The sequence below is a fragment of the Plectropomus leopardus genome, chromosome 16, assembly GCF_026936395.1.
Source record: "Plectropomus leopardus strain MGB_pleo_1.0 chromosome 16, ASM2693639v1, whole genome shotgun sequence".
In the NCBI taxonomy this organism is placed as follows: domain Eukaryota; kingdom Metazoa; phylum Chordata; class Actinopteri; order Perciformes; family Serranidae; genus Plectropomus; species Plectropomus leopardus.
In genome coordinates, this window is record NC_142191.1 from 19,373,711 (window position 1) to 19,401,261 (window position 27,551).

A 27,551-nucleotide genomic window follows, 5' to 3' on the forward strand; every position below is an offset into this window, starting at 1 on the left:
TAACAGTGGGCAGCAGCACAAACGCTGCCAGTGTGAACACACTGCTCACACATGCAGTGTGGCCCAGGTGTAACCTCCAGGGCTCAAAACATCTTCAATGCAGCCTCTCCAGTATGAAGTTAATAGAAAGATGAGGATCCATTTTTAAAATCACACCGTCGGGATTTCTAAATACCTTGTATACCGTAAATACCATTAAGGGTCAAAAGCCCAAAAGGTTTACATCCAATGCTCTAAATCAAGCCAAGCCCTCAGGGAGACTGCAGCCAGACAAGAGTACTTCTAAATTACTGGTGGCTAGGATTTCCTGGCAAAACAACAATTCTAATAACAGACATTACCACTGTGTCCCTGGGCAAGGTATTTAAGCTACTAACTCAACCCCTCACCCATTCCCTGCTACTTCTTCCAAATACAAAACCCAGCCAAGTGCTGTTTCTGTAATCCCCTCCAGCAACCTTGTTTCCCATCCGCAGCACTGCTGTCCCACGCCCTGCTGGCATTATTAACACATCAAATGTCAATTCATGCTCCTGTACCTTTAGGCAGTGCTCTGAACCCCCCACACCTTTAGCAACCAACATCTCAAAACCATTAACCTGCAATGCCATCCTCGTTCCTGCTCATCCCACTAGCCTACAGGAGTTAATGCTTTGCTAATTCCAGGCATTACTTTAGCGTTCTTGGGCCGAGGTATTTAACCTCTTCAAACTGCCAACCTGCCCTCTCTGCATAGTGACACCGCTCTGTATTAATATCACTAAATGCTAGACTTTGGCTGTGTACCACTGGGCAAGGCATCTCATCATCCTGTCATGGTCTAAATATATCCAAGACCACATGCAGCCACCAGACAGCAGGTACACACACACACACACACACACACACACACACACACACACACACACAGACACACAAACAACTTTGGGATTTTTTTGTGTGTTTGTGTGAAAATCATAAAGAGCTGTCATTGAACTGAACCTTTCTCTTAATGTCAGTGTATCTGGGTTGTCATGATGATATGCATGAGAGATAAATAACGGCATTACATTGTCATGGTAACAGAGTCATAATCTCCCACAACAAAGGCGATGAGACCATAGGAGAGGAAACGTGTCAAGAGGAGACAAGAGGACAGGAAAGGAGATAAAATGAGAGGAGAGGAGAGGAGAGGAGAGGAGAGGAGAGGAGAGGAAGGGAAAGGGAAAGGAACGGAAAGGAAAGGAGACAAGACAAGGCAAAAGAAAAGGAAGGGAGAGGAGAGGAAAGGAGACAAAAGAAGAATAGAGGAAAGGAAAGAAAAGGAGAGAGGAAAAGAAAGGCGATGAGAGGAAAGAAGACAAATTGATAATTGATGACCGGGCAGGAGAGGAAAGGAGACAAGAGAATAGGAAAAGAAATAGAAGACTGCAAGGAAAGAATCGAAGAGAAAAGAAACAAGAGGACAAGTCAGAGTAGAGAAGAAAAGAGACAAAAGGAGATGAAAAAAGACAAGAAGAAATGAAATAAGAGGAGACTAGGGTAAGGGGAGAAGAAAAGGAAGAGAGAGGTCAAAATTAAAGATATGAACAAACTCAAGCATGTCTGTGGTCACATTTCAACATGGTCACTGTGGTTACCGCCGTTGTTCATAAACCCTTCAACATTCTTCCTCTGTGGTTTTAATTTTGTAAAGTCAGTCACTATCTCCACATTGCATAGCTGGTTATTATTACAACATTTTGCTTTTAAGATTGTAAAGTAGGCAACCTTCCCTGTTCCCTGCCGTTGATTAATGACCTCATATTCTGTTAATTAGACCCTCAGCCCTGAGGCAGAAAGATTTAATTTCCCCTTCATCATCACCACAGAGAAAAAAAACAACTGATTAAAGAGGAGAGGAGAGGAGAGGATGTCTTAGAAAAGAGGAGAGAGGGAAGAAGTGTGGATGGGATACAGAAGAGGTGTCAGAGGTGAGAGAAGTACTCAGATCGTTCACTAAAGCAAAAGTACCAATACAACATTGTAAAAATACTCCTTTACAAGTAAAAGGCCTGCATCTGAACTCGCTTAAAGGCCCAGTGTGTATGTTTTTGGGAGATCTCTTGGTAAAAAATAGCAGATGATATTCATAGCTATGTTTTCATTTGTGTATCACTAAGAATGATTAGCCCTTTTTACAAAGAGATTGCGTTATAGGGTCACTGCTGAGTCCCTTTTGCATTTTTACACAGAACCAAACAATGGAGGCATCATGATGTTCCAGTGTGTGACTTTAGATAACATGTCGGCAATCCAGAAGCAAAAAAAGGCGTGGCAGGCATGACAAATAACACAACAGCATTGACCTCTAGTGTGACATATAACATATGTGTCAGCAGCGCTTTCTAAACATAACAACAACATTGCATGGCAATAATAATCATTTACTGTCTCTGTTATATGGTGGCTGATCTCCTCTACTCAGAAGGGAAGGAGCTCCCGGACCTCGTTGGTTTCCCAATTTGTGGTCAATTCTGGCTGTTGTTCTACTTTATGTTAGTTGCTAACTAAAAAAACGCTGCCAAAACGTCATACCAGTCCTGTCCTACCAGCTGTCCTTTTTACACAGACATATATTTGGCACTGTCACTTTAGCTGCCAGCTTAAAAGTGTGAAAACTCTGTCCCCCCATTCCACAATTGCACCTTTAATAGAGAACAACGAGGTGGAATAACAACACAAAATTCCCACCTTGACTATCAGTGTAAAAGGGACTTTAAAATCATTGTGTTTTCATTCGCTTTGAATGAGCTTTTCATAACTACATAACAAGCAGGTCCTCTTACACAAAGTCTGCCATGTTGTTTCTACAGTAGCCCAGAACAGACGAAAAAGAAACACTGGCTCTAGAGAGGAACTTTAGCATTTTCACATTGAAGTTGCAACTTGAATTTAGTGGCGTGAATGCACCCTGGAAGCTACTGTCTTAAGAGGGAAGACATATTCATTTGGCTGCAATTGGCAACCTTGCTGCTACATACCATTTATTCTGACACACTTGTCTTTTAAGTAAAAGTAAAGAGGGATTTTTAAAAAAGTGCTCAAAGTATCAAAATTAAAGTACTGGTTCTGCAGAAAAATACCAGATTAAACAATAAGAACAGTGAAAGTATTTTTTTCAAGGTGTCTACAGCTTTCAGACACTAATATTTAATGCTTTCTAAGACTTTTTCAGGATAATTTTTAATCAAATTTAAAATCCTCTTTTTCTACTTTAAGCATTGCAGGTAAGCATTAAAGGTAAGTTGTATATATGTGGTCCCGTGCAGTTAGGTTTTATGTAGGAATCAGCGTGAGTTGGGTAATCGATATTTAACAACAGGTATGTGCAAGTATAAAGTAAAAGGACAGTATTAGGTTCAGTGGTGGGTTTAAGGATTTGTAACTTTCATGGAGCAGAGCTTGACTCATTTTGAGAAACATAAATCAAAAGATGGATGAATGAAATTAGATAAAATTTTAGTGGCAATTAAGACCTCACAAATTAAAACTTCAGACAATTTGATGACTTAACTAATTAAATGTAAGACATTTTAAGACTTTTTAAGGACCTGAAGACACCCTGACTTAGTTACTCTCCTCCTCTACTTTGATGTGTTGAACCCGTGGATGACGGAAACGGGAGAAAGGAAGTCACCTTGTGGCAGGTCTGGTGAGACGTATGGCACCTCCTGGGTGTTGATGTGCGTCCAGTCAAAGTCATCATAGGGATCTTGCTGGTAATCACACTGAGAGAAGCCTTCATCAAACGTACAGCTCCCTGCAAAGAGAAAAACAATACGATTTAGTTAATCTCATACCATCAGTGATTATTGACAGAAGAATTAAATCTAGTTATTTGAATCGCTACATGAATTCCTTTCTGGTCGTATCAACTTTAACTTTTGATCCTTTTCCTGTACGTTGTGTTTCTGTGTGTGTCTGTCTCAGCTCATTAACAAACCACCAGGAGTCTGAGCTCCAACAGTCATCACTCAAGGCAAGTCAGGATCACCTCTGACTCAACCATCAGGGCCTTCAGCTGATCATCTGAGCCCATCACCACAGCCTCGGGACAACCATGTGTGAGCTGGGCGCCCGTGGCCCAGCCTAAGCAGGAAGTTGCCCTAATGCAGAGAGACGCCACTTGTCCCTGACGGCTAGCTGAAACAATCAACCTCCAATGATATGTGGCGTGCAATGGCAATATTGCTGATAGAAATAACATGCAGGCTACTGCTAGCAGTCTGATTCATTGACCTACGAGTGATGCACGGCTTGTGTTAATAAAATGGCTCAGAGAGATGTGGCTAAGAAAAGCCACAGTGCCATCTGATTCAAGTCACTGGTACTTAGTGCTCACAGATATGTGTCCTTCTTGACATTGGCCAGAGTAGGACAAGATTAAATCATCTGTACATAGTTTTATGGTATTTATTGTTTTTATTGTCATCATTTTTACTGTTTTTTTTTCTATTGTGGTATGCAATTTTCACTAGTTGCAGATGTGTTTGCTATTTAATCTTTTGCATCCTTTTCACTGATTTTATTGCTATTTATTACTTTTCATGGCCATTTCTGCCAATTATTTGTTTTTATTGAATTTATTGCTATCATATTTTATATATACTTTTAGGCAACTGAATGTGAATCCAGGGCATTTCTGTAAAAGAGCTGAATGCTCAGTCAATTTTCCCTGAATAAACAATGGCTGAATATAGTAAACTTGCATAGTACATACAGTACACAGACGTGGCAATTAATCCACGAATCGTTTCTACTCTAATTAAAATAACCAAATTCAAGACAGCAATATATCTTTTAAACGATGTTCAAGTGGTGATTGGTGGGCGATGGATGGTATTTTGTGACAATGCTATATTGTACCGCACCAGAAAATGGGCTAAAATTAGGTGTGTCACTTTAATCACTGCTGATCAAAGCCAGTCAAAGCTGGAGTTGAAAAATACCCATGACTACTGCGGAGTCCTTTGCCGCGGAAGTGAATGCCGTGTGTAACCCTTTCCACTAAAGACAAAAGCCAGATGTTAGTGATAGTGTTTGTTTTGTCCAGTGGGTAAGGGGCTTACAATGCACATCAGGCATGTTTATAATATATCCACAGCTACTACGACACTGAGGTATACGAGAGCGAGCCACCAGCACTGCCAGCTACATAAATCTCCTAACATTCACTTTGCGCTGCAGCTTTGCTACCTGTGTCCTAGAGCAAGCTGCAGTGGCTGTGATGGAGAGCAGAACGACAGGCCCTCAGATACCCCACTGATCTGAGCTCCCGCTACAGAGGGATACCAAGAGGTGACAGCCGCCGCCGGAGGAGAAACAAGTTAACATCAAACTAAGCGACTGTCTTCGGCTGCTGGCTGTATGGTTGCCTGTGACTCACAGCCTCAGAGATACACCGGATCGCATTCCCCTTGGCGTCATTCTTTAAACCAGCCATCTCTTTGTGCAATTCAGTTCACTCCCATTCAATTCAATTAAGTCTTCGTCACAGCAAGTTACCTCCAGTCATAATGCGAAAAATGCTGGGACATGTAGAGGGCACAGCACGACAACACGCATTTTTCTCCTCCAAACTATTCAATTTAAACTTAACTTGGATGTACAGAATCTAATTCTACTCATGTCTCACAAACGCTGCTGTGTGTGTGTGTGTGTGTGTGTGTGTGTGTGTGTGTGTGTGTGTGTGTGTGTGTGTGTGTGTGTGTGTGTGTGTGTGTGTAATCTCCTTGACTTCCTGTCTCCCACAGTGTGTGTGTCAGTTTACATCTTGCTGTCAGGTAGCTCTCTCTGCATGGGTTAAAGGAGCAAAGTGTGTGACAGTGGGGTGTACAGTATGTTTTAATGTGTATATCGGAATATACAGCATCTATGAGCCAGTATACAAGTATAGGCAAAACAATTGGGGCTTCAACTAACAATTATTTTCTTGATTAACTGATTAGTTGCTTAGTCTATAACCCAAAGATATTCAGTTTACCATCAAAGAGGAGTGAGGAAACTAGAAAATATTCACATTTAAGAAGCTGGAATCCAGGAATGTTGACTTGTTTTATCTAAAATAATAAGTAAAACCATTTTCGACTATATCGATTTTGATTATCAAATAAGTCTGCGATTAATTTAATAGTTTGCAACTAAGTTGTCATTTTTACAGCTCTAAAAATTATTAGAGAAAAACTACTGGATGGTAATCACTCCATACCAAATATCACATATAATATGACATGTTGATGGGTATAGTAACAAAAAAAGGAGAAGTTTGAAAATGTATGTGTTTTTAGATCAGAACCACCTCATTGATGTTCGAGTAACTATAGGTATGTTTTCTTTTACTATATGCATGCAAGCACAAAGAGTAACCTTGTGCATGTCTTGCAGCTGCAGTAGAAAATACTATCCTTTGTACACAACAGAATTGTACATAGTACTGGCACCACTCTTCGCACCGAGGTATACCTCCTAACTATTCTCCCAACCTCCTGGCAAGATTGTTTCTATAAATTCAATATGCCTTATTTTATACAACATATTCATGAATCTAGATCTATGTAAACACTCCAGCTGGGCTGTGGAAATGACCACATGCACAGCAGCACTACAGGGTTCTTTGTTAGAGTAGAGCTTTGCTTAAATTAAACTGTGCATCTTTGTTCCCAAAGGGCTTAATCATTCAGATGCTCAGTAAATATAATGTTCAAGTTCAATTAGCAAGGTGGGAAAGTTTAAAATACCAGCGATGATTGTTTAATTAATATGATCTTTGATGAGACAAAACAAGCAGCTGTCATACGTCAGTGTTCAATATTAGGTTTGACTGCTAATGTGCATGATAACACTACGATTACGTTAGCTCAAAAGCACTGCTGTTGACTGCGAGACTGGTCCTGAATTATGGGCATTTAAAGGAACAGTTCATCCCAAATTCAAAACACATATTTTTCCTCTTATCTGTAATGCTATTTATCAGTCTAGATTGCTTTGGTGTGAGTTGCCGAGTGTTGGAGTATCAGCCATACAGATGTCTGCCGCTCTCCAGTATTACATGGCTTGTGGTGCTCAAAGCCCCCAAATATATATATATATATATATATATATATATATATATATATATATATATATATATATATATATATATATATATATATATATATAAAACTCAACAGCAATGTCTCTTTTCAGAAATCATGACCCAGTTACTTAAGATCATTCACATTTCTTGGTAAGAGCAGCTTCATATGGGAACTATTTTCTTTCTACACCCACAACCCATATCAACGCGTGTAAATGTCTACTGTTAGCTCACCTAGCACACTGAGCTGGCTAGCAGTATAGCTCAGCTGAGGAGGACGCCATTAATGATTATATCTCACACTGTCACAAGCCTCTCATGCATGAGTGGATGCATGCTGCCTTCTACACAGTGATATGGCGGATGTAGTATTGTAGAAAGAAAATAGTTCCTGCATTAAACTGCTCACAACAAGGTCTGTGGATTATCTTGAGTAACTGGGTCATGATTTCTGGAAAGAGACATTGCTTTTGAGTTTTTCAGGTATTTTATTTTGGCGCTTTAAGCTCAACAAGCTGAGTGCCTTCTAGTTCCCTTATAGTGGAGAGGAAAGCAGACATCTCTTCAGCCGACATCTCCAAAACTCTGCAACTCACACCAAAACAATCTAGACTGATGTAGTGACTGACAGCACTACAGGTAAGCGGAAAAATATGTAGTTAGTAAATATGTAGTTTTTCTGAATGTCACAGCAACCATTTATACAAATTCATGTCAATGTCAGTAATATGTGAGTTATTTGAAATAAAGCTACAAGTAAAAACCTTGATGGCACATGATTCATTCATTGCTCACTGATTGGAATACTGTGGTCAGGGCTGCTGCTGGCTGGACAGTAAACTTCATGAGTGTTAGTTTAGAGTAATACTTAAAAAATTTTGCATGTTTTCCTTAAGTGAGAAATATTTCGGCCATAGTTGTGGAATCGCAGAAGTGCTTAGCCTTGGTTTACATGCTACAGCATTTGTTTGGCCTTGTTTAACTTTGTCAAACTACAGAACACATACAGGGGCTTTATTCAGTTTCAGTGCTTTTTTTTCCTGGAATTTCTGCTTCTGAAAGCAGTCTACAGTGTAAAGCAAAATTGGATTTAAACTCACCGTGTTCAAAATATGTGCTGTGGGCTTTTAAGTCTGCATACTCACACACACACACACACACACACACATACACAGACAAACAGTTCACTCAGCTCTGATATAGTGCCATGGTAGACGAGGTATTTTGCCTTGACTAAGCATTGAAGAAAAAAAAAACATGTCCTTGTTTTAAATTTCCGCCCTACTAACTGGTTTAAAAGAACATTTCTCAGTCATACAGCATTCCTCTTTTTGTCTGCACACCTCTGATAGAGATTCTCACTGCTTTCAGCTGCAAACATACTGAATAAAGTAGCTGTGTGTCCGTGTGTGTATGTGTGTGTCCACTGGAAAGGGGATCTGCAGAAACCACAAATGTGTGAAACTGTCTACACACACACACACACACACACACACACACACACACACACACACAGACACACACACAGACACACACACAGACACACACACAAACCAAGCTCGCCCACGTTCTCAGTTAACACTTCTTCCTTTCCTCAATGTCCTGCCAACTTAAACCAACACACACATCAACGAACACATGCATCTGACAGTTTATCGTTGTTGCCAATAATGAGAAGAGCAGACCTGGAGCTATTATTTTACCTCTGCCTCTTACCTCGAGTCACGTCCAAATGTTGTACGAAGTTAAAATCTATTGATCTAGTAATCAATCAAGTATCTTTCTGAGATGGTTTCTTGAATACATCAACATAAATAATTAAATTCTTATGAATTATTTTATGCCTTTGGGAAGCTCTGGTAGTGTTTCTGTTACTGGCACAAACTTTAATTTAACCTGCAATAACTATTTTTCAGAAAACAAGCTGTAAATACAACACTGACATAACATCTATAACATCTAACAAGTTTATATTACAACTTTTATAGCAAACAGCTGCCTGTTTATACATCAAGCAGACACAGAGAGAGACACACTGGCATTCATTTGGAATCATGTTTAAGGCAACGTCATTAATTTAAGTGCAATATTTACTCTCCTTTTAGCTCTGTTTTGGGAAATAGCTGGCTCTTTCGCTGCTAAATGCTCCACTATGTTCGCCAGCTCGGCTGTTTAGTGCTGGGCCGCTAGCATACTGTGGGTTTTTAGAGCTTTTTGGCTTAAAACAGCTGCCTACTTTGGCCAAAAACAACACTATAAAGCCCCTTTCACACATGCGCTGCAAGCCTGAACTTATCTAGACATTACTCGAAGGAGCTGTATGTGAGAATGCAAATGCCCGAATAAGTTGAACTGGACATTAAATGTATAAAGTCTGTGTAATGTCCAATTGAACCAGTATGTGAAAAGAGCAGGTCTTTGATAAATTCACAGTGAGCAGGTGGACGTGTTAGAACTGGAAGAACAGAAACATCCAAGAGAGAAGAAGAAGGTTCATTTACATGAAGTTGCTAATGACAACAACAGGATTCAGATTTCTGTCGCTGAGGGCAAAAGTCGGAATTGTCAGAAAAATTAAAGGAAAAGCAAAATACTGTTGTTTGTGACCAAATCACAAAGTGGCTTACATAAAAAATACACCACAATATTCATAGCATGCTTTATGAGATATGTTCTGCCCCCTGCACGCTCTACACCAGCGCCACTCCTCATCTAAACCAAGAGAAACTCCAGACGTGATTCTTTCATGTATACTACTATGAATGGCTGTTAAGTGGTCAGAGTAAACCAAAACTGTACAACTGTAGCTGTAAAACCAAAACAATGAGCTAAAAGAATTGATGATCATCTGTGAGTTTATTATTATGACCAACTTCTTTCACATTACACCCGAGTCCTGCATTGGGTTGGGCACCCACAGGTATCTGATGGGTGATATGCAAAAATATTTTTTCTTAATTTTATTCTTAGGTTTGTCTCTGGGTGAAATACGGAACATTTGGGCCAGGTGTGGGATGATACATATATTTATATAAAATTAGATTAATAATAATTTAATTTCACAGTGTGTGAGAGCTGCTTCAATCCGGTGCGTTACTAACTGTAGAGATGTACTGCTCAATATTATAAGGAAGAGCCACAAGCATTCTTTAAATTATATTTCCTGCGTTTCAAAATATATTATTCTAGTTTTACGTGTATGAAATATTCCAAAATGATCCCTTTACACTTGCTGCCAAACTGAATTATTTAAACGGCGTATATTATAGGATTTGCGGTTTCGGGTCAGGCTTTGGTCTTGTGTCAGTGGTTCAGGTCGGGTTGTTGAACTAATTGGTCATATGTGTGGTTGACACGGCAGATGTGGTTTTGTACGTCATGGTTCCAGTTCAGGAGCAGGTAATCCTTCCTCAAAATTAGACCTGCGCGGGACTTTGAATTACACATTCAGAACCACGTCAAACATGTTTCTCAAGTACAGTGTGTAGTTGTGTATTTGTACAGTGCCTGTCTGCATTGTGTTAACTGTATTTTATTGTATAACAAATCCCTATGACAATTTTCGAACTATATACACTAGTGTGTGTCCAGATGGGTCATTATTGCCCTCCTCCCCTCCATTCACAAGGACACTGAGAGAGAGAGAGAGAAACCGCCTGCATGCTAATCACTTCCTAATCAGCTTCTGTGATTGGCTGCCTCGCTAATGAAATAATGGCGACTCATTTGCATTATAAAATAATTAGAAGGACTTGATAAAGGCTCAAGGGCAGAGAGAGGAGCGCCACACACACATACACATACACACTGTGGCACGGGAGAGACGCAGCTTTTTCTAAAAGATTGTTGAATGCCATCAGACACAACATCTGCCACCGTCACTCAGACTCAGTTTGTGGTGATTTGCATCGACCTCCACCTCCAGGAGGTGAGTCAGAGAAAAGTGCTTTGACTCAAAGTGTTCAGAAACATGGGTGCAAACAGCCCCAGGGGGGACACCGAGGAAAAAAAGACGACCATGTTCATTGCTCAGTTATTAGCCTAGATCAAGATTATTAGTTGGCAACACGGCAAGAATGTGTAACAATAGCTCGTCTGATTAGTTTTCCTTTTCTCCAAAGTGATCTAACCGATCTGCAGAATAGGCAGTATTAAATCAGATCTAACAGCTATAGTCTGCTCAGATAGAAGTCCCTTGGAAACGCTTAAATCAAATGAAGGTCTGAGGTGCTTCTTTTTCTCTTTCTCTCGACAATTCCAGAAAATCTATTATGACAAAGAAAGTCCATTATAACTAAGAGATGGCTGATTATCAAATCTAAGAATGCTAAGTCAATACTTACGCCCTTGTGCAGAACACTCCTCAGCTGTCAGAGTACATCACTGGAGACAGCAGACAATCGCATCAGTGTAGCATGGCCTTGCTGTTGTACTATCAGTTAAAAATAAACAAATACTTTCTACATTTACATTTCCCAGCTATTATCTTTTTACTGCACTGTTTGTACATGCTTTGACATTGTCTATTGTAAGTAAACATCTCGGGTCTTCAATGGGTTTTATTGCGAGAGGCTATTTGTGTTTGAACTCACATCTGCCATTTAAATGCATAAATGTTTGAATTCAGCCCTTAAAGTAACCAACAGTGATTTCCTCCAAGGAGATTCAATGGTATTTAGGACTTAATATTTTGTAAACTGAATGCGCATAACCTGTGTTTTATTTATGAGATGATGAGTTAAAGCAAGGAAACAGCTAAAGCAAACAGTACTGTGAAATGTCAAATTAGAAAATTACTGTAAATAAAACATAGATTAGAGATTTTCGGAGTTGGTTGTGCTGTCAGCCGAGGTGCTGACAAAATCAAAAACAAAATCAGTTTTTTTTAAAAAAAAGTAAAGACTTTTAGTTAAACTACTATATGTATGTTGGAAGAGAGGAAAAGATGAGTACATTCAGGCATCCAATCTGGACAGATTTAAGGTCACTGAGTTCTGCATGCAAAAAAGCAGATATATGAGATATAAAAAATATGCAAGGTCACTGACTCAAGATCATGTCAGCATAACTTTTATGACACCGGAGCCTGCAGATTCGAGGAAACTTCGTTTTTTTTTATTCCATAGCACTTTCATTCTCCCAGTCCACAATCACTGTAAATCATTTTAAACTGGTACGACTTATAAACCCAAGTTACTCTGCTTCCTTACAAACATGAGTGAACTGAAATGTTGAATAACTATTTCAAAATTGTCTCATGCATACTAAACATGTAAAACCAACTGAGAAAAGTGAACTGAACTTGACAGTGTAAGTGAGAAGGGACTGGATATAGTACTAACCATCACGATTAACACTGTTTTCATCACTATAAAAAGAAACAACCATGACTTATCTTTGTATGTATTTTAGACACACACACACACACACACACACACACACACACACACATACACACACACACCACACACACACACACACTCACACTTCTTCATGTTTTCTTCAAACAACAAAAAAGAGGGGACTCTGGTAGTTTTTAACTCTTAAACAAAGCATCCTGAACCAACTTTTGGGAAGTTTTAATAGAGGGCATTCTGCCAAAAAGGGATTTCTTGGTTAAAGTTCTTGGTTAAACATCTTGGCAAATTTCCTTTGCCATCCTGTTGCCTGGGTCTAGACTTTTGAATCTGCCCACTCCACAAAATCGACTGATTGACAGATTCGTCTAACATCACTACATGAAACAGCAGAACTATTGAGTGCTGCGGGCACTTGATGAATGAATCAGCATAATCGGCAGGACCAAAACCACTGTCAGTTTGCTGTCACTCATTGTCTAATGAGAAGCAACAATGGCGAACGGTTAAATAGGATAGACGCTGCTATTGAGGCTGTTCTACTGCGCTCCACTCCTTAAACAGCAAAACATGTATAAAGGCATGGCTACTGTTCAAGATGGACTTAAAATTATGTTAGATTCAGGTGGATGTATTTTAAGTCAAAAGACTTAAAGTTAGAAGAACTCACATTTATAAGTTCTGAAGTGGTCTTAACATAAAAGATAGATATATTATGTTAAATAAATTTGAAATCATAAAAAGTAACATATTTATGTAAACAAGAAAAAAGACAGTTGATTCCATTAAATTCCTGCATGATGTTTTACAGTGACTATATTAGGGCTAATCAGATCACTGTTGCATCATAACGTCCTGATCACAAGCCGAGGCCAAACTGGTCATTTTTTTCTCCAATGTATGCACATGAGACAACAACAAATACTCTCGTTCTCTCTCTCTTTTTTCTGACTGTGTCTAGTATTTATCAGCAGAGCTCTGTTTCAGTCTGCAGGCAGAGATATTATCATCAGAGAGCAGATAAGACAGGATGAGTGAAAGAGGGCGAAACAGAAGAGCACAAAGAAATGGAGAGAAAGAGAGAGAAGGGAGGCGAAACAGGGAAAATCACTCTAAGTCTAACTGTATTGTATTGTAAACGCACAAATCATTGTTTTTTTCTTATTTTTCTTGTATTTCTGTCTCTGTCTATTTATCTTTTACTGTATTACCAATACGTTCAAACAGGATCAAAATCCATTTAGTTTGGTGGCATCACAATCATACAATGTAAAGAGAAGAAAAGAGAGGGGAAGGAAGAAGAGAAAGAGGGAGAGGGAGGGAGGTTCCTATTTGCAAACGGAAATAATTTTCAAGGGCAATAATTACGTTTACGTCATTAAAATCCAATTCCAACCACCAGTAATACTGTTTCCCTCCAAATCATTAAAATTTTGGCCAAGTCCAGTTAATAATTATGTCTGCTGACCCGGATTTCTAATCGTGTATGGCTTTGTGGGACATTTCATAGCAGTGAATCAGTGTGACGGCTTTAGTTTTCGACTCAAACAAATGAAGATGGTTTAAACAAGGAGAGGAGGATAAAAAGGAGGAGGAGAGGAATTGGTGCAGGAATTATGGGATAGTATCATTTTACTCCATCTGTATTATATAGTTTTACACTGCTCCTTTACAATGCCCCCTTGACATTGCTCTGTACAATAGTGTATTATCCTCTGTACTCTTGTTGCTGTTTGGTATTTTTAATCCGTATGTGTGTGTGTGTCTGTCTGTCTGTCTGAGTGTGTGTGTGTGTGTGTGTGTGTGTGTGTGTGTGTGTGTGTGTGTATCAGTGAGTGGCCCTGACCGCCTCAAGGACACTAATAAAGTTGTACCTTATCATTTACTTTCTCAGTGTCGTCTCTACTTTTTTGTTCTCTCTCTCTGCCTCTTGTTCTCTCTCTCCCACTCTGAGAATAGGTGAAATTAGCCTGAAATGATACAAGGTGACATCAGAGAGGCTCACTCACACACACACACACACACACACACACACACACACACACACACACACACACACACACACACACACACACACACACACACAAACTCTCAGTTGTCACGCTTCAGTGGCCCTTGCAGCGCAGCGCGACGCCATCAAAGCCAAGACCCATATACACACACCTCGCCTGTTAAACATACACACTGGCACGCGCAATCACACACCCAAATACACATGACTTACACAGCAACACACACACCAACAGCGACACTCACGCGCACATACTCACGTACACATAGACACACTCAGAGCGGTAGTTTAATTGGAAGTGCTGAAGGCTGAAGAATTTCTCCTTCATCTCACAATGCTGTAATTGAATCTGAGACGTGTGTGTGTGTGTGTGTGTGTGTGTGTGTGTGTGTGTGTGTGTGTGTGTGTGTGTGTGTGTGTGTGTGCATGTTCAGCTGATTCAGGGGTTTCCATTGACAGTGACAGTAAAACAGAAATGTGTGTTTTTCCCTCTGTGCGGAGCCTTTCTGTCCTTCCATCCCTGACTATCTTCTGCCCTCACCCCGCTCCTCTCTTGGGGTTAATGCCGCTTTTCAAGTCAAATTCAAACTCAAGCAGTTTTCAAGCGCCACATTATTTTCCACAAACTGATGATTTGGTCGTACAGCCTCTGTGGTGAAAGGCAGCCATGACCTCCATCGCTGCATGTTGGCAGTCCATTGACCATCATGTCTAGATGAGGGATGTTTTCAACAATAAAACTAACTGTTTTTTTAAACGCTGATGCCAAGAAAATAGCACATTCACTCTATTTTGAGTGCATTCTTTGTAAAGTTGTAACTCAAATAGACTTTTGCTTTTGAACGAGGCTCTTACTACTATGATGTAAGACAGAGAACGTTGAATATAGTACCTGAAAGCACATCTCTGCTTGGACAACCACGAACAAAAAGCACTATCAGCAGACAATGAGGCGTGAACGTCTTACTAATGACCTCTCATCACAGTATCACTGTCACACAATACAATGGGAACTGGAACCGAGCTGCAAAGAACCGTTTATTGATGCCCTTTTTTTGAGTGAAGTATTTGGTTTCACAATGCAACCTTATTATTAAAAGGTTCAATGTGAAAAGGAAAATAGTCTCTCACTTTTTCCAGTGATGCTACATCAACTGTAGCCTGGAAAAGGTTCAAATGTAGCAATATCAATATCAGCCTTAAAAATCTGGTGTTGGTCAGGCAACTAGTGATTACTGTCATAAGCAGTAAATGAGATGAGAATTATTTCTAATTAACTGATTATTCATTATTCCTATTGATAAGGATATTGTGTTCATCACAATTTCCCAGAATCCAGGGTGATGTCTTAAAATTCTTTTTTTTTTTTTTGTCTGACCAACAAAAACAGAAAATCATGGTATTTCCAGAAACTGGAACAAAATGTTTTATATGTTTTTTATGTTGCAACAAATCAAATCAAAATGTTTGTAAATTAATTTTCTGTTGGTCACCTAATCTATTAATCATCACACCGTAACAACTTCAATTAGGTATTCCCAGATCAATTAGCTGCAGATCGTCATGGGCTGATATTCAGTAAAGATATGCGATTAGGAGATTGGGATTCATGTTGACTTGTCACTGATTGTGCCAGAGGGTCAGGGGGTTATCAACAACCAGCAAATCAGTGACTATTAAGCTTTCCTTCAAGTGATTCATGAAGATTCTAGGTACTCTGCAAGTACTGTGTTTTGCTAATACCTCAATACAACTGAGGTCGTACTCCTGCAGCAACATCTGCCCTTCAAGCTGCACACCCACAGACTGACTGACACAGTGCCAATTTCAGTTGTCCTTCTTTTAACACCCAGAATAAGTATGTGTATGCAGGTTTTTTAAAGCCAGTTAACCAGTTACAAATAGACCATAGACTATTTTCCTTTTGCCTGCAGACCAGAGTCATGTCCACACAGCTCTGCAGTAGACAGGTTTTCCTTTCTGGTATTTTTTGCAGGTGTGTCACTTTTGATGTCACTGATGTGCCCAAACACAGGCTTGTGGGCAGTAGAAAGCAGCATGGAGGCCAGTGAAATGTTACGATGGTTACCTCTTTTTTGTCTCAACTACTTATTCAGTCTCTCTCACCAACTTGGTGCGGACTACAAGTAAAAGCACTGCTTGTACAGAGACCTATAACATAGACAGACACTATTTTGTGGCGGTCCATCATGCGGGCAAAGGGGCTAAAATTGGTGCAATCAGCCGGTTGTTGTTTTTCAATCACCACTGATCGAAAAGCTGTCATAGTCCCGGGAGCGAAGGCCGATTGTAACCTTTCCCATTTAAGTTAAAAAAAATGAATGTTAGGGGGTACTGATGTTTGTTTTTGTGTCTAGTTAGAAAGGGACCATAGGCATATATGTAGGCCTGAGGTATACGCAGCTCTAAATTCCTCATGGTAGTGACATAATTAAACAACCTAAATGACTTGTTAACAGTCAACATGACACCTAAACCCTAAATACATTACACCTCTATGGAAATATCTCCTTTCTCCCCATCCTTCTTATTTTTATCTTTATCTGACAACTATAATCAGTGAGACCTGTGTGTGTGTGTGTGTGTGTGTGTGTGTGTGTCCAGAGATAGCTGTTAGCGGTGTTAGCAGGGGTCGAAACCTTCCAGAGACACTATCTTCATGACATTCACCTCACTCCCGAGCTTTCTCTCTCCCTCTTACGCTCCATGTCTATCTCTCCATCGTTAATCTCTATTACTATTCAAATGGTGACATTTAAAGCAACTTCACATGCAGACTGACTCACTGACTGGCTGGCAGATAAGGCAGGAGAAGAGGGGATAGGAGAGGGAGGTGGGGGATGATGGGAGAGACGGAGGGGCAAGCTTGTCGCTCACTGAGAAAATTGGGAAATCCTCCTCACCTCTCCTTTACCTCCCTACCCCCTTCACTCTGTCTGTGAATGAGATCACCCCAGAGGGAGTCGGATTTCACTAGTTCTCAGGAAAGCTGAACCACCCCCTCCTCTTTATGTGTGTTTGTTCCCCCATTTACCTCTACCCACACCCACTTCTCTGTTTACTGTCTCACTGTCCACCCCTTTCTTTCTGTTTCTGTCAGTGTGCCTTATAATACAGTTTGGTAGCCGAAGTTCCCATTGAACAATTCACTGTAAAACAGTGCTCTGAGGACACTGACCCACCTCAGGTTTTTGTCACTCTTCTTTACTTTTCTGTAGCAATGATAGCTGAACTGAAACAGGCAGGAGAGTTTTATGGCTAGCAATTAAGTCTTAAGATGACTCTCGACAGTGGCTTATAACATCGAGGAAAGACTAAACCATAAACCATCCCGCGATCAGATCCCATGTCAGTGTGTGTCATTCTGAATGAGTCAGGGGGGAGTAATTATTGGGCCTTTAGACGGCACTCAGCTCGGCCAAGAACTGAGAGCACAGCTGGTATTTTCTTTAAAGTAAAAAATCCCCAAACAACAGGTCTCAACTGGCTGCTTCCCGCCACCCTTCAGCGCACGCTTGACCTCAAAAGTGCTGACTGGCTGACTCACTACAGAAACAGCCTGTATAAACTTTAACCATATTATGACTCAAAGTGTGAAAAATCTGGGAAGTGATTACTATTTTATCGCACATCTCTTCACCGAGCATCTAAACATCATGTGGGTGACCTGAAAGTCATAGCATAAAAAACACTTAGCACCATAGACACACAATCTGAATGAGGCTAGATGGACAAGAGGCTTGGGTAGGTATCATTGTTTCGGTATGTCTTGGTATTAAGAAATCCAGAGGTATGATTCACAATACCATCAAAAATACACTCTTCTCTCTATTAAACTGGTACGGAGATGCTGTACTAAGGCGTGTCTTGGAGTGCACATCGCACACCACCAGAGTCAGAGTCGGTCTGATTTAAATGGTCACAGCGAATGGTGGGGATAACCTTCAAAACAAATTAAAAGCTGGCCAGCAAAAACTGAGAGAAACAGCTGGGAAAACATCATTAGAGCCTGAATATTTTCAGACTCAGACAATCAAGAGTCCTGACACATCAACCCAAAAGTCAGCTATCGGTCAATGTCAGGCCATCAGTGAACATCTGTTGCCCTAGTTTTTGTGTGTCCCCCACTGTTGGCAGAAATGAATCATAACTGTTTGTGTTATTGTTCACTACCGCGTGGTACATATTTGTTCTTTTAAAAACAGGTTGTGTTGTTAATGTGCTAACCGGCTAACTAGTGTCTTGAATCCGTTCTGGTGGTCTTCCAGTTTCCCTTAATGAATGACGACTACAGACTACCACACTGGAGAATTATTTCTTAGTTATTTTTAGAATACTTTTTGACCAAACCAGAGTTGGTGATTGTCAGTGAATAACCAAGATGGTTTTGGCAAGCTGTCGAGTTTGAATGAAGTGTGTTTTACAATCAGTTAACAGTAGAATTGAGCAAGTCTTGCAGGTGCACCATCTGTTTGTCTGTTTATTGCTGAAATAACATCATATACCCCTGTGAAATGGTGAAATGCCAGAAGGTTATGAGGGAATAGATACTGCCCAAGCCTAATGAACAAGACCCATTGAGTTATACAAAAGCGGCCTGGCCTGTAAAGGGATCAATACTGGACAGAATGAGGTCAGAATGATTTCTAGCAGTTGGAGGGCTGCATTTGGGCGGAGCAGCGAGCCCCACACCTGTATGTACCCACATGCCACCGGAGCCAGCCAGCTTCTTTACACTGTGACACTAAACCATTTATCATGTTCTCCTGATAACTAACTGATAAATTACCAAGAGAATACAATCAAATAATGCTTGATCCATTGTAGAGGATCTGAATGGGCCAATCAGGAAGCAGACAGGAGGCAGTTTGTTTCAGAGCCAATCGGGGCACAGCTGAGGTTTTGGACTGAAAAGCAGGTCTGGTGTGGATGAGATAAGAGCAGAACAAACACACATTAAACACCAACCCCCACAGACATGCACACACACTCAAAACACACACATGCAAGGTAAGTAAGGCCAGATGGGGAAGGACAGAGGAAAATTTACAGAAAACAAAAAGGATGAAAGTCTAAAAAGAAAGGGAAGAGTCAGTGAAGCAAGAAGAAGAGGAAACTTTAGTGGAGTTAAGGAGAAAAAAATCCCACCCGGGAGCTTTAAGCAGGTTAAATCTGAAGCAGCTAGCTTAGCAAGTCAGCACAGAGGCTGGTGACACACTGAACTGCCTGGCTGACTTCTCCAATTGTCCGGCAAGCTGGTTCAAAGGCTGGTGGACTGATTTACTGACTGACCGACTGGCGGGTCGGATTTAGTCTATCCTGCGTTTGTGCAGCAGAAGCACTTCTGTTGTTCAGCCTGTCGGACAAAAAGCAGTTCTCCACACCGACACACAAAGAACAACCTGAAACAGCACTAATACTGGAGAGGCCGACAGAGACGAAAAGCGAGAAAAAAGACAGAGACAAACAAATAAACACACGTTTTAAAAAAAGCTTCAACCTTCAAAGAAGAAAAAAGCGTCTAAAATAACAATTGGAAAATGTTTCTGGGACTTCTGAAACCAATAAAAATCAAATATGAAAAAAATCTCAAATAGAAAAAAATAATATGTCAAAGAAGCTCTTTTATCTGTGGTTGTGACACAGTTCTGTCGAACAACAAAAGATACCTAACGATAGCATTTACTGTCCTGGAGGAAGTTTACTTTTTACTGCCAGCGCAGAGAAAAAAAACACATTACACAGCGGTGGAAACCATAGAGACCCAAACAAAGGGAATAACACACAAGTGGGAATAACATGCGAGCCGGCCAGACATCTACCAAAGCTGCTACTTCTGAGACTGTCTGCAGAGCTAAACATGCATTACACGTTTTTGTTGGCCCGTCAGGATGGTGGCTGTGCTGAGAGTAAAAACTATGTCTGCAATGGTGACAGGCATAAATAAAGACCGTAGCTGTGTGTCACAAGTGCCGACCATGTGTACGAATATATAGAACATCAAATAATATTTACAGCCATGTTTGCACTGTGAGTTTACTTCTAAAGGCTGGTGTATATTAAAGTGGGAATGTTGTTTAATGCAACCTGGTTTTGGCCATCATTCCTATCAGTGATGAGAATAATAACATTGCACTAATAGAGTTAATTGCTGACATCTGGAAAGTCATAAACACGGCTAAAAAAAAGGAGGTCAGATGGGGAGAGAAATGTAAAATGATCAGACGGGTTTAAAGCAAACTCCCATTTTACTCACACTGTCCTTTATAAACATCTATCACACCAAAACCTGTCTTGAATGACACATTAAACCCAGTTCAACCCAAATTTATGTGTATGTGTCGGGGAGGGGGGTAATAATGTGGAAAATCAGCTAAAATTTGACAACAGACTCTTTTCCCATTGCCAGCAGGAATAAGCTGTGTACACATCGTTGCAGCAGACAGAACATTTCTGTTTTGTTTTGTTTTTTACTGGTATATTGCGTATGGTGTCAGGAACACACTGGAAAACAAGGTTAGTAAAAGGTGGAAAGCAGCATGGAGGCCAGTGAAAATGTTATGGTCGTAACTTCTTTTTTATCTGTTACTTATTCAGTCTCTTTTCCAAACTTGGTGCAGAACAATTTGGAACACGGTTCCAGTGCTTCTTGGATGGACATGGATGTGATTTTTGGCGATGCATTATTACATCATGATGGAAAAAAGGGCAAAAATTGGTGCTTCCACTCAAGTGGCAACCTCCAAAATAAACCAAGATAGCGACAGCCAAAATGACAGGCTTGAGGCTTTAAAAAAAATCCACAAACCAATGGGTGACATCTTGGTAGCAATATCCATTATTTACACAGTCTATGATCGACTCCAGGCCCCCGGAAATGCTGATCAGCCTTGCCTCCATTTATTTTCCAGAGACTACTCACAGTAAAACATAAAAAAAATGCCCTACAGCACAACAAACGCGTTTCCCATAACAAAAGAGATATCTGTAAAGTTGTTGATGTCACACCTTGACCTGCCAAATAATTAACTTATGAATCTCTCTATTATGAATTTCTGATACATGTAGGTTTTATATTTGTAAAACTTCCCTCAAACCGAGAAAAACAATTTAAAAATCTGTGATGTCACCACAATGTTAGGTCTATGAACTGAGCGGGAACTCATGGTCAAGGCCAACGAGACAAAAACTACTGTTCAGATTTTGTGGGCTCCACATTGCGTAAGTAAACACAGAAGCAAGACGCTTTTTTTGGTGAATGCACCAGATGGGCAATTCCCATTGGACTAAACGAGAGCCGTCCGTAGGTCTAGTATTTTCAGCACTGCCCTACTGGAGCTGGAGCTGATAAAATACCTGTAACCACTGCAGAGTCATTTTCCCTGAAAATAAGTGCCAATTTTAACCTCTCCCTCCAAAGACAAGACACAGATGTTAGTGAGTTTTTGTCCAGGAGCAAGACAACTTTAGGCTTTCTGGTTTAAGTTTGACCTGCTGCACTTAACATAGCTGTGCTGCATTTTCTTATGCACTGAAGGATCATTTCAAGCTTTAACTCGAAATACAGTGCTTAAGATAATCAGGCTAAACTGTAGACTTGTTTACATCCCAACTGTTCATCTGATGTCTCATGTTTTCCGCCCTGTTTGAGTTTGTAAGTAGCAACACTGCTGTGTTCCCAAATCTCTGATTCCTTTTGTGAGTTTGCTAGTTAGTGAAGCTTTATTTATTCAGGAAGTCTCATTAAGATCAGTATCTCTTTCGCAAGAAAGACATGAAAACAAATTACAAGCTGTATTTGTAAGATCACATAAAGATAGATCAATCATCATAGACACACTGATTAAAAACAATCACAAGTATGATTTAAAATATTAAGAACAACTTAAAAGTCCCCTTGGAAATAGTGTATAACTTTGTAACTTTTGTTTTTTTTGCCGTTCACCCCAGCACCAGAAACCAGTCCTCCTCAGTCGACCCCAGCTGTAATTAATCAGATTTTGTTTTTAACCACAAGTTACGAGCATGTGAAGCAACTCATGTTTTAATCACCACAGCTACTCTTCAAAGGATAACGAAAGAGAAACTGCAGGAATGTGAGCACACTACTACTCCACTGCTTTCTCCTCTGTCCTGTTTTCCCCTCCCTTCGTTACAATCACACAATCAGACACACTAGCCTTGAGACCAGCAAAAGCACATACTGCAGAGTGTGCATGAAAGTGAGTGTGTGTTTTGTCACCTTCAGCTGTAAAATGTGGTCAAACGTCACTTACGGGCTGAAAAAAGAGAGACGTGAGACAGAAAGAGAGAGAGACAGCTACAAAGAGAGAGAGAAGAGAGAGGGCAGAATAAGTGCTACAGAGACCTCCACTCCTCCTCCCTTCAGGTTAACAGCATGTGCAAGTGTGTGTGTGTGTGTGTGTGTGTGTGTGTGTGTGTGTGTGTGTGTGTGTGTGTGTGTCTGCGTGTGTGTGTGTGTGTGTGTGTGTGTGTGTGTGTTAAATGAGTTTTGGGAGTTGTCGTCTCTTTACGGTAGCTGTAACTGGCCCGAGGACAGCTGTTATTACACTTTACAACAGGGAAATACTGTATGAAAGAGAGTGAGTGTGTGTGCGAGAACAGTTTTCAGAGAAACATTATGGTCATGTACTTGGTGCTCGTGTCCTTGTGTGAGTTTAATGATAAAGGAAATTAAAGATGTTTTGGATGGGGCCCGTTTGGAAAATGAACTGTTTAAGCAAATCATATTAATTCACCTCGATTCAATAATTCACACAAGCCAAGTTAAACAAACTTTGGTGTTTTTTATGCGTGTGTGTTAGAGCTAAGGAGTGGCTCATGGGAGAGCGAGGCGAGTTACCTACAGGGGAGTGGTCTTTTTAATAGGTGTGTCGGTTTGTGTGTGTGTGTGTGTGTGTGTACATTGTTAAATGACAAAAGTCTGAGCAGGAAATGAGTCGAACTGGTTTTTGACTCACATTCAGGTTACAGAGCCTCAGGCTTACACACACACACACACACACACACACACACACACACACACACACACACACACACACACACACACACACACACACACACACACACACACACACACACACACACACACACACACACACACAGTTAGACACCAGACACTATTGTTAAATGTATCTCTTCTCTTTGCTTCTTTCTCTGTCTGCACATATTGAGGTCAATGGATGAATATGTGGGCGAGTTCAAATCCTAATGGTCAGAGACATGACTGGAGGGTTGCTGGTTTGAATCCCTGTATACAAACACAACACAATTACCAGTGGCCCTTCTCTCAGCTGCTGAGTACTGAGCACTTGTCAGCGGTGCTGAGTGAACACCATGAACTCTGGGTCACTGAAAACTTGTCAGCCCCTCTTTAGGAGAAAAACTCTGAGGCCTTGGATGTCGGAGCAGGGACTGACTTGACTTTTTTGTTGTTGTTGTTAAAAGAAGAGAATTCTTTTGTTATCCAGCTCAGAATCGACAGGAGAGTGAAAATCGTCATTACATTTATTAAATACAACACTAAGTTGTCGCCCTGTAACCATAAAATGCACACTGTTTGTAATAAACTAACATCATCTATAAAATGTGCAATGGAAATGACTAAATATATGTTATTCCTTCCTGGTCTGTCAGTTTTGGTTTTCTACCCAACCACCTTATTCTCTTTCATTCTCAGCTGTAGAGTAATCGTCATTAAGCTTTATTCTGTTAGGGTCTGCTTCAGAAGCGGAAAAAAGTTCATTCTTAAACATGCCACAGTTTTTAATTAATCATTAACAATAATTGGGGAAACAACTAATAAATATAATTTATTAGTTTAATTATAATAACATTTTGAATTTTAATTTTCGCAAAATAAAGGTCAGCATGATTGCATCACCATATTCTTGTCAGTTTATTTTCCCTAAATAATTCATTCATTTAAAGAAGTATCTCAATCCTGAACCATGGTCTTTTCGAAGCTGTCATGCAGCAGAAAGACACAAATACTTTTGATATTGGTGCTACATGACCAGAGAAAACAAAAAAAAAGGACTGTGGTGATCTGTGGTGATCCCTTTTGTTTAAGGGGTAGAAAACCTACAACTACCAGAATGCACTGCACCACACCAGACAAATAAACACTCCTGCTGGTGGGTGACGTAATGTGAAACTCTTCCATAATAAACAATGCTGGCTGGCAACAAAGAATTAAACGTTAAGCTAAAATATGTCTCAATATGGCGAGAAATAGACAATGCACTAACAAAATCTTGGTTCATATTTGATCTGCACTGCCTAGTTTTACCAACTGACCAGAGTTTGGTCCGAGTTTGAGAGTGAGAGAAGGGCGGTTCTGTTTTTTGAAACACTATATATCATTGTGTCCATGATGATGGCATGGGTGGCGGGCAATATATAATACTGAAATGCAGCATCTAGTTCGAGCAACCGCCCCGATAGCCAGTGAAACTCTGCTAAATGACACGTGTTGCGTGATCCAGCAGTGTTTCGTTGGACGGGAAACAGGGAGATCTTGGCATTGGTTGGATGCCCCTTCCCGTGGCACACCCCATATTTTGATTTTGATTGTTTTTAGTATTGATGCATCTAATAATAATGCAATAAAAAAACAAAACAGTATGAAATGCCCATCATGGTTACATGCAGTCCAAGGAGATGCATTTAAACATCTTGTTTTATCTGGACAAAAGACAAAAACCCCCAATTATGAAGTTAACTATGACATAAACAGAGTAAAGCAACAAATCCTCTTGTTGGAAAAGCTGCAGTTAGATGAGTTTTTGTTAGGGAAATTCTTCAGATAATTTACAGCACTGCCTGTACTCCACTTTCAGCAGATTCACAATATGAAAAAAGGATAGTTCTGCACAGTCAGTAAATGTATTTGTACCTTGTCAGTGCTGTACTGATATCACCGTCACTTTTACTCCAACTGACAGCAAACACTGTCTCCTGTAAGCAGAAAATGTTTTTCTGACCTTGACAGAAAGCCTGACCACTGATTTGGGGACAGCAGTGCATGAATGAATCTCTCCCAGCTTTCTGGAAATGGTAATGTAAAATGTCAAAAAATACAAAGAGTGAAGGATTTTCTTTTTTTTTTTTTAACTTGGCAAGTAAAAAAAAAAAAAAAAAAATTTCAGAATACAAATTTTCTGCCAGGCCTTGAAAACAATAACTGTAATGTAACATTTTATACACTGTAAAATCTTTCAGCTTTTGTTAAATGTACAAATGCAAAACTGACCTTAAGTGTCCAACTGACTGTAACCACAGTTAAAATAGATGATATGATAAGAAACAGCAAGATTAAGACAATATTTCCTCCAGGATGTCAGCTATGTAGCTGACCATGAAATGTCCATTTTATAGGGAGTGTGTGGGCACATTTTAAGGGGCTGTGGCCTACTGCTCCAGGGCATCAGGCCCTATTCTATCAGACATGGACTCATACTAAGATGCCTTTAATGTTAGTGTCATGGGAGGAGATACAGACGAGGGCATCGCTCCAGCATACACACCCATTCCATGACCTAAGACCCAGACACAAACACTGCACAGGCTGCACAAAGCGAGTGCTGCAAGTCCTCTCACAATGTACCTTTCATAGCAGCATACTTCCATGACATTTCAGTTATGCAGCACAGGAAGCCTATCACACTCTTACAAAGACTCTCGTTGCTATTTGTGAGCATAAATTCCTGTTCTGTCTTCTCAGGTGAAATTAAAAGAGAAATAACACTTGAAGAGACTTTTTTTCATACAAACATGATCTAAAATATTTGGACAGAGGAGGAACAATTTAATGCAATGTCTTTCTTGACCCTTGGGGGTACATTTTATTTTACATGCACCCCTCTGAAGAGATCAGAGGTCAAGATTTGATGCAGAACTAGATGCCTGAAGCTGATACAAAAGTAATTTACAAAGAGACATTTCAGCATTGCTGCATGTTATAGAGTATCTTATGATTACAGCTGAATATATCCCTGAATGTATCACTCTTCTGTCTTAAGAAAAGCACTGCACCAAAAGCATTTTAGAGTCCTGGATGTAAACTATCTTATACCTGTGCAATACTCTAATTTTATGTGCAATACTCCTTCTCCGTTTTTCACATACTGAGTATGTGCGTTTCACCTGATGTGTTGTGCATGCGAGTTTTTAACTTTATCATTTATTACCTTTCCTACTTATTTTAGTCTTTTATTCTTATTTTACTGATCTCTGCTCGGGTAGTGCATCTACATTTCACTGTATATACCTGTACAATGACAATGACTGTATTCTGATTACTGCTTCTGATTTCTGACTGAACAGCTCTTATTTTCTTGTCGTCGTTGTCAGCAATCCGTATGAAGGAGGCTCCAACAAAAGAGGTGGTGCTAGATTTGATCTCTTTATATTTATTGCCTCTAAGCATCTTTTCACTGCAGAGAAGAAGATATCCATCTTGCCTTCGCTCTACCTTCAACTCACTGGCACTGCTGCTTAATGTTTCTTTCACCTTACTTTGTCAGTTGGCCAGTTCTCACGGAAATATAATGGATTTTTGAACCAAAAAGCCCTGGACCTGCATACTGGGTGTGGTGATAACAAATTCCTCATACCTCACATAACAACCTATCTAGAGTTTTGGTTAAGTCTGGTTTGTTGTCTGAACTTGCTGGACAACATCAAGTTTCATTCTTGTTTATTTCATAATTGATTTGCTAGAGCCATTGTGAAACAAATCAAGCACTGATGACTTGCAGAGCCAATTGACTTGATTTTGGAGGTTAGTTTTTTCAGTTCTGTGGGACAGAATATTTTTTTATTTTTGTATTGCTAAAAAAAATCTATAAAATGAATATTGTCACTCCAATTACAGATGATTTATTTCACTCTAGTTGGAACAAAGTATCTGCTGATCTGTCTGTGAGTGTTGGCCCACATCTTACAAACTTTCCCACAGTATTGTCCTTTATATCCTTGTCTGCCGTCCTTTTGTTTTATATAAATGCACACAAACTCACCAGCTCTTCCTCCCATTGCGGCA

General features: G+C 40.0%; 1 protein-coding gene across 16 annotated transcripts in view; it reads right to left on the reverse strand.

The window, feature by feature from the left end:
• ptprk (protein tyrosine phosphatase receptor type K) overlaps positions 1-27,551 on the reverse strand; it is a 149,803-nt gene that overhangs the window by 87,410 nt on the left and 34,842 nt on the right. For all 16 annotated transcript variants that reach the window (XM_088089706.1, XM_088089716.1, XM_088089715.1 and 13 more), the window contains one exon: positions 3,659-3,781. In XM_088089706.1, the coding sequence (XP_087945832.1) occupies positions 3,659-3,781 (123 nt within the window). The remainder of the gene's footprint in view (positions 1-3,658; positions 3,782-27,551) is intronic.